General features: G+C 37.7%; 1 protein-coding gene across 1 annotated transcript in view; it reads left to right on the top strand.

The window, feature by feature from the left end:
- The first annotated feature begins 1,097 nt into the window (after positions 1 to 1,097).
- Positions 1,098 to 18,173, top strand: part of Smp_164030 (putative golgi associated, gamma adaptin ear containing,arf binding protein 1 (gga1)) — a 25,427-nt gene continuing 8,351 nt past the window's right edge. Inside the window, exons 1-9 of the mRNA XM_018798519.1 lie at positions 1,098 to 1,162; positions 1,205 to 1,365; positions 1,398 to 1,496; positions 2,276 to 2,449; positions 5,363 to 5,431; positions 6,909 to 6,989; positions 9,064 to 9,201; positions 11,840 to 11,924; positions 13,912 to 14,406. Of these exons, the coding sequence (XP_018653453.1) occupies positions 1,138 to 1,162; positions 1,205 to 1,365; positions 1,398 to 1,496; positions 2,276 to 2,449; positions 5,363 to 5,431; positions 6,909 to 6,989; positions 9,064 to 9,201; positions 11,840 to 11,924; positions 13,912 to 14,406 (1,327 nt within the window). The 5' untranslated portion in view covers positions 1,098 to 1,137. The remainder of the gene's footprint in view (positions 1,163 to 1,204; positions 1,366 to 1,397; positions 1,497 to 2,275; positions 2,450 to 5,362; positions 5,432 to 6,908; positions 6,990 to 9,063; positions 9,202 to 11,839; positions 11,925 to 13,911; positions 14,407 to 18,173) is intronic.

Raw genomic sequence — 18,173 nt, 5'->3', positions numbered from 1 at the left:
AGATCAGGGTTAACTTCACTTTCTCTCAGGCTATGGAATGTCCTAGTGGGGTCTCCTAGGGCTCAATACCAGGACCTCTTCTCTTCTTGATTTACATAAACGATTTTCCACAACAAGTTTCATCTGACTTATTGCTTTTTGCTGATGATGTGAAACTTTGGAGAGAGGTACGTAACCAAGAGGATATACTGGCACTTCAGGAGGATCTGAATCGACTTCAAAGTTGGGCAGATGACAACGGACTTACCTTCAACACTTCAAAGTGTAAAGTAGTCCTTCTGCGACATGTTGCAGACTATAGTTACAACTTAGGAAACTAATCGCTAGAAGTATCCCAGGACGGAAAAGGTTTAGGAGTGTTGGTACCCTACGACTTGAAGTCGTACGCTAAGTGTGACGAAAACGCCTTTCAGGCAAACCTTGCAGTGATAACATTGAAGCGCATTTTTGGTCAGTTTGACGGTAGAACTTTCCACTTAACAGTTTTATTTGTCCCCATTTAGGGTACGGAAACATAGTATTTCCTCCCTTGCTCCAAAAGGATAAGGACATTCTAGAACGTATCCAAATTCGAGCCACGAAATCAATTCCGGGTCTCCAATTCAAACCTTATGGAGAGCACCCCCAAACACTTGACTTTTACCCGTTAGAGTATAGGCGTCTTAAAGGTGACCTTATGACTTACAGTATCCTTAACACTTCTGGTCATCCCCGTAAACATCTACTAAAGCTTAGTCACAATACTAACCTAAGGGCTAACACCTAGAAACTGGAGACCCAACATAGCAGAACAGACTGTCGACACAACTTCTACTCCTTAAGAGTCGTCAAATGCTGGAATTCGCTGCCGACTGAGCTAGTACAAGCGACTTCCTAGGAGTCCTTTAAGAGGAAACTTTACCTATCATTAAGAACCAAGGATAACATCTTATTATGATTTACCAATTTCTTTTTTTCTACTATCGCTAATATACCTAGGTTCCTGTCTGAAGGTATTGGTGATCCACTGCTTCTAGACACAGAAGCCCATTAAGCGAAAGCTTCTTCTATTCCGTCCACAACTAATTAACCATTTGGATTCTGAAAGGTCAGCGGAAGATTTGAGTTATTGCGGCTCTTGCGAAAAGACTAGTGGTAATGAATGAGCTCGAGAAGTTATTAAGTTAGTAACTCGTCTGTCTCTTTACACAAAACTCTATTACAGGTAAAGCCACAAACCCGATATCAGATCAGTATGATTCTGACACTGTGAATGAAATTTCAAAGCTAATTGACACTCAACCTAATGGTCCAGTCTTTACTCTTCGTCTTCTTGCCCATAAAATTAAGTCTCCACATGAGAAAGAAGCTCTTAGCTCTTTAGTGGTAGGAGTTTTTGCCATTCCTATAAGTTTTAGCTGTTAGAGTTTTTATCCAAGCGTTGTGGTCCAACATTCATATCCGAACTTGGAAAGTTCAAGTTTCTCAACGAACTAATCAAAGTTCTCTCTCCCAAGGTAAGGTTAAAAACTACGAAATTTTTACCTAATTTGTCGTATGACTCTATCAGTGATAGGCCACTTTATTTTTCTCATGTGTCGGTCCGATCATCCCGAAGGTTCTTTCATGTTCTTGTGCTTGCTCTTGTGGTCAGCTGCAGTAAAACTTCAGTCTTAATTCCTAGTTGCTTATGAAGTGGTGTAATGTGTGCCTTCAGTTCGTTTACAAACGACAGTAACAAGCCCACTTAACACTAGGATTAGTGAATAAGTTCGGTGAAAAATGTTTCTTCCGAATTCGTCTTTCTTATTAGTTCAATAGATTTGTGGGTCGACCGCTTCTCTCGAGTGAAGTGTTTTTTATAGCCTGTTGGAGTAGGTACCGATTAAATGTCCCCATGGATATGAGAGACTTCAATATTCTTCTGGATTACGTAGTTGTAATGTTCTATTGTCTTACGGTCAGTTCAGTTTGTCTCGCTGTATAAGATTTAGGTCCATATATACTTCAACATCAACTGTTTCATTCAGCATATCATCTGGCGTTTTCCGTATGTTTTTCTATTATTTATATTCAATTCACTTCCGTATGCTGTTATAATGTTTTATCATGTAAACGTCTTCTACTTTCGTTTATCGTTAACTTTCAATGTAAACTATCATCTGGTTTGACATGTGTGTTCTTTTTTATTTTGTAATATGGCTTTAGATGCTGTGGACGTATGTGTTTGTAATTCCTTTTTCAGTCAGTACACGACGTTTCACGTTTCTACAACTTCTGGTTTTTTGCCTTTTAGTATCTTGGTGACCAGACATCTTCATGTGTAAAAAACAAGTGTGCTCAATTGCTTCATAATTGGCAACGTGATTTCTCACCAAACGAACCGAAATTCGCTGAGGCCTACAATATGCTTGTTCGAGAAGGTATTATAACTGCTAGTCAGATAGTCTCTACTGACTCCGTTTCAGAGGTAATATTTACTATCTTTTAAACTGAAACCCTAATATAAAATTATTGAATTGTCTGTGGTATGAGATAAAGTATTGGGGATCTACCGCCAGCAATGAAATCCGTCTTCATACGATTAACTTTCAGTCTCAATGCGCGCTGGCTCGTGATAATTCTTAAATACTCAAATCAAAATGGACAGGGATTTACAACTTGTAATTTAGTGAACATACGTTATGCACCTATGTTGCTAAAGGTGGAGTCTATGGGGAACCCCCACTTTCCCCATTTTAACCTGACTTCGTCACAGACATACTTTTAGAGATAACACTATCAACTAGCTTTTCAGGTATTTATTTTTTGCCAGGAAATTCACTTGTTGACTTAGAATACTCAAATGATGTAGTTTTGTTTGGTGAAGATCCTGAAAAAATACAGTCTTTTGACAATTTCAGGCAAAAATGTATGGATGTTTTGGACCTCGTTCTCTCCATCCAAATGTAAAACAGTGTTTTAGGACCAGCCTGTTTAGGCTCCTGACTTCATAATAGGGAGTGAAGTAGTCGAGCTTATCGACTGCTTGACTTATCTTGTAAGTCTCTTCGGTCCTGATTGGCTAGCGTCTGACAAATTTTGTCACGGAATTAGAAAGCTTGATTAACTTTTGTCAACTTGCGTCACTTGTGGTGTAGGCGAAATATTTATCTGTCAACCAAAAACGGGTTTATTGCGCAGCAGTTTGCTCTGGTTCACTTTATTAGTGTGAAACATGGTCATTGAGAATAAAGGATATTTGTAGGTTACTAGTATTCAGTCATAGGTGCAACTGTAAGTATTTTCAAAGTATTAGTTAATGTATTTTGAATTGTTATTGTTCATAGTAATAACTTTGTTCATTTCCTTCAAGAATTTGTTAAATACAATTTTTATTTATTTATTTAAACATATAAACACTGGTACAAGGAGGCACCAAATAGATATGCACCATGCAAATCATTTGATTTGTATGAGGGCTGGACTACTGCTCAGGTGCCCAGACCGAAGCAGGTGGTTTTCTTGGTGGCCACACCTTGAGCCTTTGACCTAATGGTCTGACTCACAAGACAGTGGAGCATCGTGAGGAGATGCAGTCCCAACGATTTATTCATAGGCCATTTGTTCCTTCAGGATACTGGAGTCCATGTGAACCATTGGTTTGGAGTCAGGGTTTTCCAACTACCCTATGTGGACTTTTCGTGTCCACCAACCCTGTTAAAGGACCGGACATTCTGTTTTTGTCCTCTCAATTTTTTAAACAAGAGTAATGCCACGAGAAGGCAGTGAGTAGGACTTCCTTGACAGAGGGAATACACACGTGGCCATGTAAGAGCATTTCGAGAGGGAGAGCGTACTCTCCCCACTTTTGACCGTATCAGGGCATTTGGGGGCAAATACAATTTTTAGATAAATTATATACACCATATCTTCCTAAATACATATTTTGTAAAATATTTAGAACTGGTAAACTGATCACTATTTAGAGTAAAGGTGTGGAAATAATTTATGGACAATATTCTAAATGATTTTTTTGACTAACAATTTGTTCTTAAGATATTCGACAAATTTTTATAGTTTTTATGTCTTATTAAATCAATGATATTGACCTTCTTCTTCTTCATTTAGGTGTATTATTATTATTAAAACAAGTGGAACTTATCAATATCAACAATGTAAAGTAGTGACAATTCTGTTGGGATTTCACATTTGTCTAGAAAATCTGTTGTGTATGTGTGTGTGTCCTTTGGTTTCGTTCTAGGAGATGAGATCATCGATAATTTTGAGCGTTATTCACTTAAGATTCTCTCTAAGCTTTAAATGAGATGATCTTAACCCTGACATGATCGATTCTTGTAGCTGAAATGATTGTGAAATTTGTATATAGCCTCTGCCAGAGAAGTCCTACTCACTACCTTATCACGGTGTGGCTGTTGTTTACGAAGTCGAGAGGACGTAAGGCGAATGTATGGCTCTTAACCCGGTTGGTGGACACGGCGCGTCCACCTAGGGGAGTTGGGAAACCCTGATTACAAACCAATGGTGCACATGGACTCCATTATCCTGAGGGAACAAATGGAGTATGAACCAATCGTTGGTTACCGGCTACCATGGGACTGCATCTCCCCACGATGCTCCACTGCCTTGTGGATCAGACGTTTAAGTCAAAGGCTCCGAGTGTGGTCCCCTAAGAAAACCACCTGCTTCAATTTGGACACTTAGACAGTATCACAGCCCTCACACAAATCTCACTTGATTTGTGCGGCGCATATGTATCTGGTACCCCCTTGTACCAATATTTATGTGTTGAAATAAATAAATAAAATAAAGGTTAGAACGGGTACACATTTGTATCAGATTTGACTCCATAACTCGTCTTATTTTGAACTGATTTATTTGATTGACACGAAATCTGGTTAGGAGTTGGGTATCTTAAACCAATTAATAGGATTTTCGGTCAATAATTTATGGCATAATATGTATCACAGAATTAAATAAAAGTGGAGATAGTGAGCTATCCTGACGTATGCCACATGACATGACTATTTCAAATTACTCTTCGTCATTAGCTCTCAGTTGACGAATAGTATTAGGGTACAATACTTTCAGGTTTATATGCACTGTCCCGGGACTTCTCAGTCATCGTAGTTGAATGCTATCTGTAGGTGGAGTAATATGATTACATTTGGACGGCAGTATCTATGTTTTCTAGGCCTTACCTAAGGGTAAAAGCTTGGTCATCAGATCCGTAGCCAGGTTCGAAGCGTGCTTGGTTTTATTGGATTACCGTTTCCCAAGCTTCATTTAAGCGTCTACGGACACATTTCCAACATAAAGAGTAACGTAGGATACATTATCTCTTATTTATGTAATGTTTTCGTTTTGTTTTCTTTGTTTGTAGGTTTGTCGCTCAGGCTCTTCAGCCGCTGAAAATAGGCAAAATATTTTTGAACGTAACAAAAAATCAGAGGTAAGTGTTATTTGTGGAGAAGCTGTCATGGAGAAAGCTTTTAATGACTAAGGAGATAAAAAAAAGTTCAATTGTTAAAGCCAATAGGTAGAATGATAATCGATAGATGCGCACAATAATATAATGTGGCCGAGCGATGGCTGTCCACGAGACCGTATCATTTACTTTAAGTTTTGAATAGGTTGATGTTAAAAACAAAACCATTAACCAGATGAATAGGTTTTTCTACAGTGAAATAACGTGCTTCTGTACAGAAAACAAACGAAAAATAAACGTCAAATATTTAGCGATCGGGGGAAATAGGCTCGGAGAACAAAACTCTATCAAAATCATACACCTGAGCTACAAATCTTCTCCACCATCTCAAATTAGCTTGTAGGTGACTTGTTTTCTAATTCATCAAGATGTGAATGTTAAGCCTAGTTTTCGGACTTGATACCACCTTCACCCACAAAATGATTTCGGATCTTTCTTTGACAGTAGTAGTAAGACGGTGGGACCCTTAATTTGTTTAATATATTTTTCAGTTATCATGCAAAGCATGACTTTCTTCCTTCTACGAACTGCAACCATCGTACTCATGCGGAATGTAGGCTAATTTTTTCCAAAATTACTAGGGTAAACCTTTTCTTTTGAAGGTAATTTCTTGAAAGTTTCTTTTCCGTAATGATCTCTTGATTAAGTTGAAAAAAACATTCCACAAGTATCAGGATAATAAAATGTGCTAAATATCTGGTTCTCATGTAGGTTTTACACCATGTGACGATACATTTTAAAGTAATAAACAGATATATAATTTATAGTACGTTTGCAATATATGTATGAGGTCTTTTACTGTCTTAGTTGAGTTTATAAATTTAACTATATTGCCAGCTAGAAAAAAGGAAGATGTTTCCGATACCTCACAACTCAATTCACCTGGTTTTGAGACAGTGGAGCGTCGTAAGGAGACGCAGTCAGTCCCATGGTAGCCGGTGACCAACAATTGATTCATACGCCATTTGTTCCCTCAGGATACTGGGGTCCATGTACACCATTGGTTTGGAATCAGGGTTTTCCAACTCCCCTAGGTGAACTTTCCGTATCTACCAACCCGGTTAAAGCGCTGGAAATTCGCTTTTCGTTGTTTGTATTTAGTCGGATAGTCCATTAATGTTGAGACTTATGGAGTTGACACATTTACAATTAGTCAAGTATCGTATAACCAATGTACTTGTTTAACATAATGTTGTTACTTTAAGCTTTTAAGAATAAGACCTTGTTTTGTGGTTTTACCTTATTCAAATTAATCTACTATGCTGTTCTACACTACATATTCATATGCACTCAACCTTAGGTCATAATGTTTTTGCGAAGTTTTATTAACACTGATTGATTGCTCAAAACGAAATCGGTCAAATTTACAACTTAGCAGTTAAGAATCAAATGATTGAATCAGTTTACTACGCTCAAATGATAACTAATTTTCTTTTTTTAGCGTTTAACCCAATTACTTCGTAGTCGTAATCCAGCTGATCTACGTGAAGCAAATGCGCTTATCAAGAGTATAGTTGAAGAAGTAATTTTGTGTATTTTTTGATGTTTATATAATAAAAGTCTACTTATTTTAATTTTACTGTATTTCGATTTTTGGAAAAAGACAATACTATTCTACTCACTTAATGTTGACTGCTTCACTTATCTTGGGAGTCTCATCAGCCCTTGTGGTCTGATGTGTGACGAAATCTCAGCACGGATACAGAAGGCTCGTCTAGCTTTCGCCAACTTACGTCATTCATGGCTTACATGAGATATTCGTCTAGCAACCAAAGGACGGGTTTACTGTGCAGCAGTTTGTTCCGTCCTACTTTATGGAAGTGAAACATAACCGGTAAGAGTAGAGTATATTCGTAGGCTACTAGTGTTCGATCATAGGTGTCTTCGAAGCATTGCCCGTATATCCTGGGACCATCGGGTAAGTAATGCAGTTGTTAGGAAACGGGTACTAGGTAATGATGGCAAATCGATTGATGAAGTAGTGAAACTTGGTCAGTTGAGATGACTGGGACATGTGTTACGTATGTCCAATCACCGACTGCCCCGACATGCAATGTTTCATGGTGTAGGAGTAGGTTGGAAGAAAGCTAGAGGCGGCCAGACCAAAACGTGGCACAAATCCATGAAGTCGCTGACAAGTGGACTGAGTCATGTTAGTAGGTGTAGACTACCTGGTTGGGATCCGGAAGATGATAGCAATCGATGGTTAGAGACCTTGAATGACATGGCTCAAAATCGTTTGCAATGGTGAAGATGCATCCACTCTTTGTGTTCTGCCAAATTCCAATCTTCTGAATTCTTCATGTCTATCTTTTTTCTCTCTCCAAATTTATTTCATTGTATTATACTCCTTCAATAACATCTTCAAACCCTAATCTTTCACATTAATGCTTATACTCTTACTACTTCTACCACTATGGGATTTGAATCGACAACTTCATCTCTGTGTTAATGTGGTATGGCAACTCGAACTGATGTACGTACGTACGAAGTTCTACGTTGTGACTGACTGACTGACTTAATGTATGGAAGTAAATCATTTAAATGGAAGTTTTGATAATATTGGTAAAGCCTCGTATATTTAACTCATATGGCACCAACCTGTTAACCGGTTTCTAAACTCGAAAATTTACGACTATCGAAAGCCGAATAATTTTTGAAGGTAATCTGTGTCAAGCTTTACTCTCACGGTTTTCTTTAATACAAAACCATGTCATGTAAAAGCTTCAACACACAGATTACAGCTATTGCTCAAAACTGAACTAAGATGTCTAAATGTACTGACAAACGACTTAGACCTACAGTTATTGATTTGGTGAACTGATGTTGTATCCAAGTTTCAGCTCTCTTATTTTTCTTCTGAACCTTCTTCTGTGGTAGACAGTACTGTAATTTCGGAGTAATGCGGTGGCCATATATAATTTTTTGATTGAGTACATTATCATTGACTCTATCTGACATGTATGTAATATCACTTTCACTTATGTTTTGTAACCGGGTCAAAGTTATCTAATGCTAAATACGATTCAAAATAGTTCTTATGTGACAATTTGTAACAGTTTGCATCATATATTCGTATTAGTTCAAATAAAAATGATCTTAGAGGTTGATCTATAGATTTTTTTCTTCGCCAAAGTGATGATATCAAAGTATCTAACTACTTTTGATCGAGTAGATCATTGAAGTAGTGTATGATCGAGTAATACAAGATAATTCAGTGATCAAGATACATAGTGATGTAACACTGATCGGATATAACCCGTATCATTTAGTGATTGAAATATCGAAGATTAGTTATTAGTATATTAATATCTATGAACTAGGGGTACTGTACCAATCCATACTCCTATATGGTCCAGTTTTGATAATGATGGAATAATTGTTGTGAAATGTAATTGGTCTTTTCAGGAATTTCTCATTATTCTAGCGAACGTATATTTTTTTATTGTCAACAATTATTAACTACTTATAAATTAAGTCAGTAGGCAAATGATGTTTCCTTAATTTTATGGAATTAGTTACATGAATTTCCTCATCTTTTAAAAGTATATTATTTATTTATTTATCCATGAGTCTATTACACATTTCATTTAAAGGACCAAGTACGTATGGAAAAAGTAAGTCAAAGAACTAGTGAAATGGAAGCTTTAAGAAATAATACAATATTATTAGAAGAAATGATTGGGACATATTTATTAGGTGAAAGTACTGAGGCTGAATTAGAATTGATGAATGTAAGTATTTAATCTATATGCTCTTTTTACTTATTCACTTTCGTAATGCATCAGTTATAAATCCATTGAATGTATTCGAAGAAGTGCCTGATTATTTTATGACCAGTGGAGTTTAAACCATGTCTGTTGTGAACTCACTGAAGACAATTGGTGAATGGTCGCTCAATTTCGTGGACTGGTTCGAGTTAGACATAAACACCATCGAATGCTGGCTCAGTGGTCTATCGGTTAAGTGCTCTGGCACGAGACTGGTAGGTCCTGGGTTCGAATCTCGCAAGGCGAGGTCGTGGACGCGCACTGCTGAGGAGTCCCACAATAGGACGAAACGGCCGTCTAGTGCTTCCAGATTTTCCCTGATGATCTAGCTTCAATCGACTTACGCTTGCAACTATGAAAATACTAAATCTCCACAAAATCCCTTCTGATAATATTTTATGACAGTTAGCTTAAATAATATTTTCTTAAAGATGGAATGAGTAGTTAATTTGATGTTTTCTTAGAGCATTCATCGGCTTAGTCTCCCTGTTTTTTTCCCTACCTATTAAAAAACTGTAAGAAAATAGCTGATATTCACTGCAAAATGACTGAGATGACTTAGATCTATGTTGTAAGTGCACAGCTACTACTTATTTTGATGTTTCATAATAGCTAGGTTATGGGTAGGCTTATATAATAAGATGTAACCCAGTAAACGACTGCAGAGTTCTGTGTTTGTTTTTGAGATGCAAGTTCAGCCTAAAAACTAGGGACTTTGGTGGAGAAGATTTGTAGCTCAGGTCGATGATTTTGATGGAGTTCTTTTCTCTGAGCTGGATGGTTTAGTCGTGGAGCTTTCATCGTTCTTCCGAACGACATCATCAGCACAAACTTCTAGTAGAAGTAAAGTGTTCCTGATTGGTTGATAAATTGGATTGATTTCAGTGTGCTTGTTTATTGCTGATTGACCCGTGTGCCAAGCTTCCAAAAATTCTCTGATGTTTTTGGAATCGTCTCTATCCAAAATCTCCACATTTTTCCAGTTGAATGTGTGTCTGTAGTTGTCCATGTGCATTGATACAAGTGAAGACTTGTCATGGCGTTTGACCGCTATTTGATGTCCATGCAGGCGAAGATGAAGAGGGTATCCACTTTGTCCGATTTAACGTTTTTCTCAGTTGGTACAATTTATTTTGTAGATGATGTTTGGTTTGTCTTCTTTTGTCATTTCATCCTTTGGTTTGCACGGGATTGAATGGATGGATTTTGTTGGTTTGTGAGCAACATCTATTCCGAATGTTTTCAGCAGTCTCGTCTTTTCCGATGTACCTTTTATGTATGGTAAGGTGATCATTTTGTCGATTTCTGTACTTGACTTCGTTTCTAATGATGAGTGCGGTTGGTATTTTTTGATGAAGTTGATTGGGTAGCCGTTCTTTTCAAGGATGGTTTTCAAGTGTTTTTCTTCATTTTTTCGTTCTGTAATTGTGTTGCAATGTGTCCTCGCCCTCTTGAACAAAGTTTGTACGCAGTTGATTTTGTGAGCTCTTGGGTTGTTGCTATTGTAGCTGAGAATTTGATCAGTGTGGGTCGGCTTCCTTTACACTTCAGTCTCCAGTTTACCTGTGTCGGTTCTGGTGATTAATATATCCAAGAATGATAGCTTGTCGTTCGACTCTTGTTCCATTGTGAACTAGATGTCACATAGTCAATCCTCATGAAAGTTATCTCGTTGGTCTCGAAGCTGGGCGTCTACTAAATTTTTCATTCTTTTCAACAATCTGTTGACAATTTTTCCTGGCACTGATAGTAGTGTGATGCCCCTGTAGCCAGCACACTTTCTCAGACCTCCTTTCTTTGTTATCTTGGTGAGGTATCACTCTCTTCAGTCTGTCGGCACTGGTTCTTCCTCCCAAATCTTCCTGAATAGAACGTGGAGCATATTTGGAGTTGTTTATATGTGTGACTTCATTGCTTCAGCTGGTATATTGTCAGGTCCTTCTGCCTTTCCACTTTTGATTTGTCTGATAGTCATCCTAATTTCTTCGATCGTAGGTGGAGTGCCAGCTATAGGAAGGTCCGTGTGTGCTGCTTCAATGTCCAGTGGGTTCAGTGGAGCTAGCCATCATCCATCTATGTGTAGAATGCTTGTGCCTTAATGGGAACATCAAAGGAATCCGCGCAGGATGGAATATGCCAGAAAAGACTGGTTAATCTCAATCCTATACATTAATATGAAGATCTAAACAACCGACATATATGTATTAAGGAGAACCTTTATTATGCTCACCATTAAAACTAATATACCTGTTTTCACACCATTAATTTGTACTTTTAACCCTGTGTGTTAATGTGGTATGGCAACTCGAACTGATGTACGTACGTACGAAGTTCTACGTTGTGGCTGACTGACTGACTTTCGTCCTCTCAATTTCGTAAACAACATTAATTCCACGAGAAGGCAGTGAGTAGGACTTCCCTGGCAGAGGCTGTATACGCATGGCTGTGTAAGAGCATTTTGAAAGGGAGGGCGGGCCCTCCCCACTCTCGGCCGTACCAGGGCATTTGGGGGCGTAATTATTTCATAATTGATCATTAACTTTTCACACACACACACGTATAAATACAGAATTATCATTATTTTTTTAAAATTCCTATAAAGGAACTGGTACAGAATATACGTAGAGCACGTCCATTATTATATAGTTTCTCTTTAACACATGAAGAACAAGATATTGAAACGTTGAGTAAGTTTAGTCTTCTTTAATTGTATATTTTATTAAACTATAAGTTGTTTTATATTCAAATTCATTATTGAGTCGTTTACTCATTTAAATCTAATGAGTTGATGAGTTAATACACATTATAAAGTATATTCCGATTTAATTTTATACTACTATGGTGTGGGTTACTTATATCCATATAAGTAGTATATGGTGATGGTCAGGTATTGAATGTATTTCAGTAGGAGATCGATAAAGAGAGAACAGGAACGAAGCGCAATCGGTATGAAAATGTATGAACAATGAAATCAGAGAAGATGGACCGGTATTTGCAGAAGGAACAATCAAGATTGAGACAATTGATTGTTATTTTGCAAATTAACTGTTCACTGTATGGTTATCAGAATTTAGTGAGATAGTTTGTAATTTGTGCTTAAATACATTCAATTGTCTCCACTCGTGTTCTTGTTCACTACACTACTACCAAATGCCACGGTACGGCCGAGAGTGGGGAGAGTCCGCTCTACCTCTCCAAATGCTCTCACATGGCCACGCGTATATAGCCTCTACCAGGGAAGTCCTACTCACTACCTTCTCGTGGCACTACTGTTGTTTACGAAATTGAGAAGACGAAAACCGAATATCCGGCACTTTAACCGGGTTGGTGGACACGGAAATTTTACCTAGAGGAGTTGGAAAACCCTGATTCTAAACCAATGGTGCACATGGACTCCACTATCCTGAAGGGACAAATGGCGTATGAATTAATCTTTGGTCATCGGCTACCATTGGACTGCATCTCTTTACGATGCTCCACTGCCTTGTGGATCAGACCTTTAGGTCAAAGGCTCCAGGTGTGGTCCCCTAAGGAAACCACCTGCTTCAGTTTGGGCACCTGGACAGTATCACAGCCCTCACACAAATTAAATAAGATTTATGTGGCGAATATGTATCTGGTGCTTCCTTGTACCAATATTTATGTATTTAAATAAATAAATGATAATACTGTTGAGTTACTTAAATCAAAGTAGACGAAGTGTAGTTGTAATTTGTAATTTAATTGATTGAAAGCTAGTCGAGTGATTAGATAATAATGCTTAAAACAATCAGTTATTATTTTGAGACAATGGTTGGGTTAAAATATATTTTGTCATAGCAATATAGTACACCACTACGAAAATGCGACTATAAATCAATGTGACTGGTCTAAGTGAACGAGTTCATAATATTGAAAGATTGGATACTCGAAAGATCCTCTATACGGAAACTAGATCAGGTTATATCAGATAACCGATTCACGACCAACATAGAGAACCACCATATTCACTAGACAATATTTTATTTCACACAATTACAAGCAGTCACTCTCAGTGAGTTCGAAATAGAAGTCAATAAGAGGAAAAGTAACCACATATTTAATCGTTAGTAAGCTACGTGACTGTTTATCCATACTCAGTAATCAATACTTGTAACTCATATAGGTTGTTTTGTAAGCTCTTTCATCTGATATAATAACTGTGTGTTCAAAGAATTGATTGATGGATTTGTTCTCTTTGTTAAAAGTTCCTTTCCACATCATTTTATGATTATTACCAACTACTTGTGTCAGTATTTCTTAGAATTTTGATCAGTTTACAATGATTTCCCTGACCTATTAATTAAAAGTTGAATCAATATTGCGTTATAATCTACAGCCTTGGTTTGACTGTTTAATTTATGCTTACCTACTTCGATTCGAGCACCCGGGCGGTATTACAGCTCTCACACAGATTGATGAAGTGTGGCGCTCCTACTTACTAACTTACGCCTGTTACCCCTCGTGGAGGAGAATAGGCCGCTCACTAAGTATGGCGCAAATATATATATATATATATATATTTGGTGCCTCCATGTACCAATGTTTATGTGTTTAAATAGGTAAATAAATATCTGAAAACCAAATAGTTACCAATGTTAATAATGGTATTTGTATTATTACATTCCTATCTTTTGTTCGGTCATCAATTTTTAGCTGAAATTGGTCAAATATGTGACAAAGCTAGTGAAGTTTTAGCAAATTATGAACAAAAAATAGCCAATCGAAAGTCATCCTCCTCCTCAGTAAAACATGGTCAACCACATATGCCTTCATCTATAACGAATGATCATTCTTCTTCCTCATTATCATCATCATCTAATCATGTTCCTGATCTTTTAACACAAGATTTAATGAATTTAGGCTTAAATGATGATCCAATCACCCCCATTACATCTTCTAATACTAAGATGTATTCTTCAGATGTCTTATTATTGAATACGACAGATTCATTTCCTGTTAATCATCTTCATAACACATCATGTCATCGAATATCACATCCGATTGAACCAAAATATTCATTGAATAGTAGTAACAATTTGATTGGGAATAATTCTGGTATTAGAAAAAAATCAAACTATGATGATTTACAAGATATTTTTTCAACAAATACTACTACTACTACTCCTACGACGACTTCTGGGTCAACAAGTAAGTCTATTTAACATGTTTACTATTTTTATTTCGAATCGATTAATCAGGTAGTGAAGTTTTATTCATTGAAGTGGCTGAGGTATGTCTGATTTATGCTCAACCACCTCAATGCACGATGTTTGATGGTCTCGGAGTAGGTTGAAAGAAAGCTAATGGGGCGCCAAATTAAAGCATTAGTTCATAAAATCTATCGGACTGAGCCATGTATGTGGGTAGTGACTATGAGGTTGGGGTTCGCATGGTCATCATAACCAATGGTTAGAGACTCTAGGTGACATGGCTCAGAATCGATCACAATGGCGTAGGTGTATACACTCTTTATCTTCCCTTAAACCTTGAGATTAAAATTGCTTCATAACTTTCTTCCTTCCTATACTATATCCTTATATACAACCTATCTTTTATATATTACCACCACTAAATTAACTACTTCTATGAATCCGATGTTCATCTTGTTGTGCTAACGATGTATGGCAACTTGGACCGGTGCATATATGTGCCTGATCCTACGTCGTGACTAACTGAATGGGGGTAGGTAATTAAAAATACTTGATTGTCTATGAAATTATTGATTCAAATCCATTTTTCTTTAGGAACATTGAGAAAGGGTTAATAATTTACTATGAGACTATTTTGATTATATGGTACTGTGATATGGATCAATAGCTGTTTATTATTATTATTATTATTCGTTCATGTCGGTCCCACATTCCGTTAAAATCATTCGGTAAAATTCATTTATGGTTCGCCGAACCCTCTGTTGTATACTGAATTTATTTATTTGATAATTATGTAATGTTATGGTAGGAGGACAACAATACAACTCCAGTATTCAGTTGCTCACACCGTAGAAGGGTTATTCTAGAGGTACCTGAAAAGGACATTGGGTTAGAAGTAATCCTAATGACCTGAGGGCGTGACCGCAGTGCCCAACGGACAACTGCTTGAGGTCGGTCACATACGACCTTTTTGTGGGTAATTTTTGTGTTAGCTCCGTACTTGTTGGAACCTTATCGCCGGAGATGGATATCCGTGGGATAAGGCGAGGTGTGTATTGTTAGGGTCGACGTTTTCTAACTCCACCCCTTCTTGTGGGAAGGCAGCATCGCTGTTATGCTGGTTGTCTGAAGGAAACACTTAACTGCCGTCACACCTCTATACAGTCAGTAGTACGACTTCGCCTTCGGACCTTGGGATTGCTGCTTTTAGTCTTACCGCTCTTCAACCGACCTGCCTGGCATGGTAGGACCTTGAGGAACGATTGTTCCAGCCAGTATAGCTCGATTGGTTCATCACGATAGGCAAGCCCGACCACCACGTCAAGGTAGCAGCAACGGTCGGGGATAACTCAAGAATGGTAAATCGTACAGTAATAGTCTATGGGTCAAGATGAAGCTCATAATAAAATGAACATGAATATGAATAGTTAAGTTACTTAACAATTATATAATAGGAATTATACATATTATATTGGTCCATAAATGGATCCCAAAGTTACCATTCACTATTGTTATCGGGATATAACAGTATGATGCATTCTGTTTTTACGTCGTTTCAATATTCTATTTACTTTCCCTTCATATCCATCTAGAACAAATGCTTTGACAGATACAAATCTATCAATATTATTATCAAATAATTCTCTGAGTAAGCTAAAACCTGATGATGATGATGATGATGATAATACACCCCTATGTGTAAACATAAAAGATACCCCTACTAGTAATCATAATCACAAAGTGGAAGAAATGACATCATCCGAAGTTACATCACAAAATGTAATTGATCTTAAATCATTTGATATTCAACTTTCTTCTGTTCAACCACATTCAATACATAAAACACCATTAACTCTTTATCCAACTAATCTATCACAAGAGAATGACAGTAGTGATAATACTTATAACATACAATTAACATTACATTATACTAATAATAAACCACATCCTGATGTAATGGTTTTTGTTGCTGTTATATCTAGTCGAAATGTTTTACCTATAACTGAAATTAATGTTAGATTTGGTGTTGAAAAGGTGAGATTATTATTATTATTATTATTATTATTATTATCGGTGATATTGCTATTGTAGTTAGTGGATATTGAGGATGCCGCCAAATGCCCTGGTACGGCCGAGAGTGGGGAGAGTCCTCTCTCTCTCTCTCTCGAAATGTTCTCACATGGCCACATGTATGCAACCACTGGCAGGGAAGTCCTACTCACTGCCTTCTCGTGGCCTTACTGTTGTTTGCGAAGTTGAGAAGACAGAAAGACAATGTCCGGCTCTTTAATCGGGTTGGTGGATATGGAGGATCCATCTAGGGGATTTGGAAAACTCCGATTCCAAACCATTGGTGCACATGGACTCCAGTATCGTGAAGGAACAAATGGTGTATGAATCAATCGTTGGTCACCGACTACCATGGGACTGACTACATCTCCTTACGATGCTCCACTGCCTTGTGGGTTAGACCTTTAGGTCAAATGCTCCGGGTGTGGCCTCCTAAGAAAACTACCTGCTTCGATTTGGGTACCTGGACAGTATCACAGCCCTCACACAAATAAATGAAAGTGTGGCGCATATGTATCTGGCGCCCTTTTGTACCAATATTTATGTGTTTAAATAAATAAATTGAGGATCCACCTGGGGGAGTTGGAAAACTCTGGTTCGAAACCAATGGTGTACATGGGCTCCAGGATCCTGGAAGAACAAATGGCTCATAAATCAATTATTGTTAAGCGGCTACCATGGGACTGCATCTGCTGATCGTGCTCCATTGCCTTGTGCATTAGACCTTTAGGTCAAAGGCTCTGAGGAGTCGCCCCCTAATAAAACTACCTGTTTCTGTTTGGGCGCCTGTACAGTATTCCAGCCTAAACACAAATTTAATAATTTTGTGGCGCGTATATATTTTTGGTCCGTTTGTACTAACATTTGTGTTTAAATAAATAAATAAATACTTGAACCTGTTAAGATCTCACGTAAGGTAAACTCGAATACTAGGAACAGTCTAACAAAAATGTGACATCATTTCATGAAATTACTGACTGTTTAATGGAGTTGTGCTGGAAGATAAACATATGCTGTTTGCAGTGTTAGCACGATGACCATATTCAGTGATGGATAATTACTAGTAAAATTTTGTTGTCATCGGTTGCAATAGAGTAAACTCACGAAACAGCTGTTTTCTAGTTTTCTGTCTGTGACGTTTAGTTCACAGTTCTTGACTTATATTTTAAAAGTTAGATATATCCTGTTTTCTTGGATTAGCGATTCTGTTAATTTGATATCAGGATATATTACAATGATTTTACGTGTTTATGTTTTACATGTTAGTCAGACATGGAATACCATACTGTGATAAGATGGTGGTTGGAGATGGTCAACAGGAAACCCTGGACCCAAGTTTCGTGCTACTCGGCACTCGTCAGCAAGGTGTACCTGTAATTTCGAGGGAACTGGTGCTCCCTGACGGATTCGATCCCGCGTCACTCAGCTTCACAGTCAGAGACGTTACCACCGATCCATTCGGGCCGCGACCGACCTCCTGTAGAACTGAGATGTAATCACAATTGATTTGGGATCACTGGGTGAGCAATCTATGATCAGATCATGTCCAGTCCTTAACATAATGCTGATGATGATGCATCTAGTGTGTGGTCGGCTATTAGACGTGAAAGTAGTTGTCCAACTTATGAATACAAGCTGACAAACTGTGATGTAAAATTATTTGTATGGAATATTGACGGGGCAAATGAATTGGAG

Source organism: Schistosoma mansoni, chromosome 6 (assembly GCF_000237925.1).
Source record: "Schistosoma mansoni strain Puerto Rico chromosome 6, complete genome".
Lineage (NCBI taxonomy): Eukaryota > Metazoa > Platyhelminthes > Trematoda > Strigeidida > Schistosomatidae > Schistosoma > Schistosoma mansoni.
Note: the sequence above shows the minus strand (reverse complement) of the source record. Positions and strands in the feature narration are given on the sequence as shown.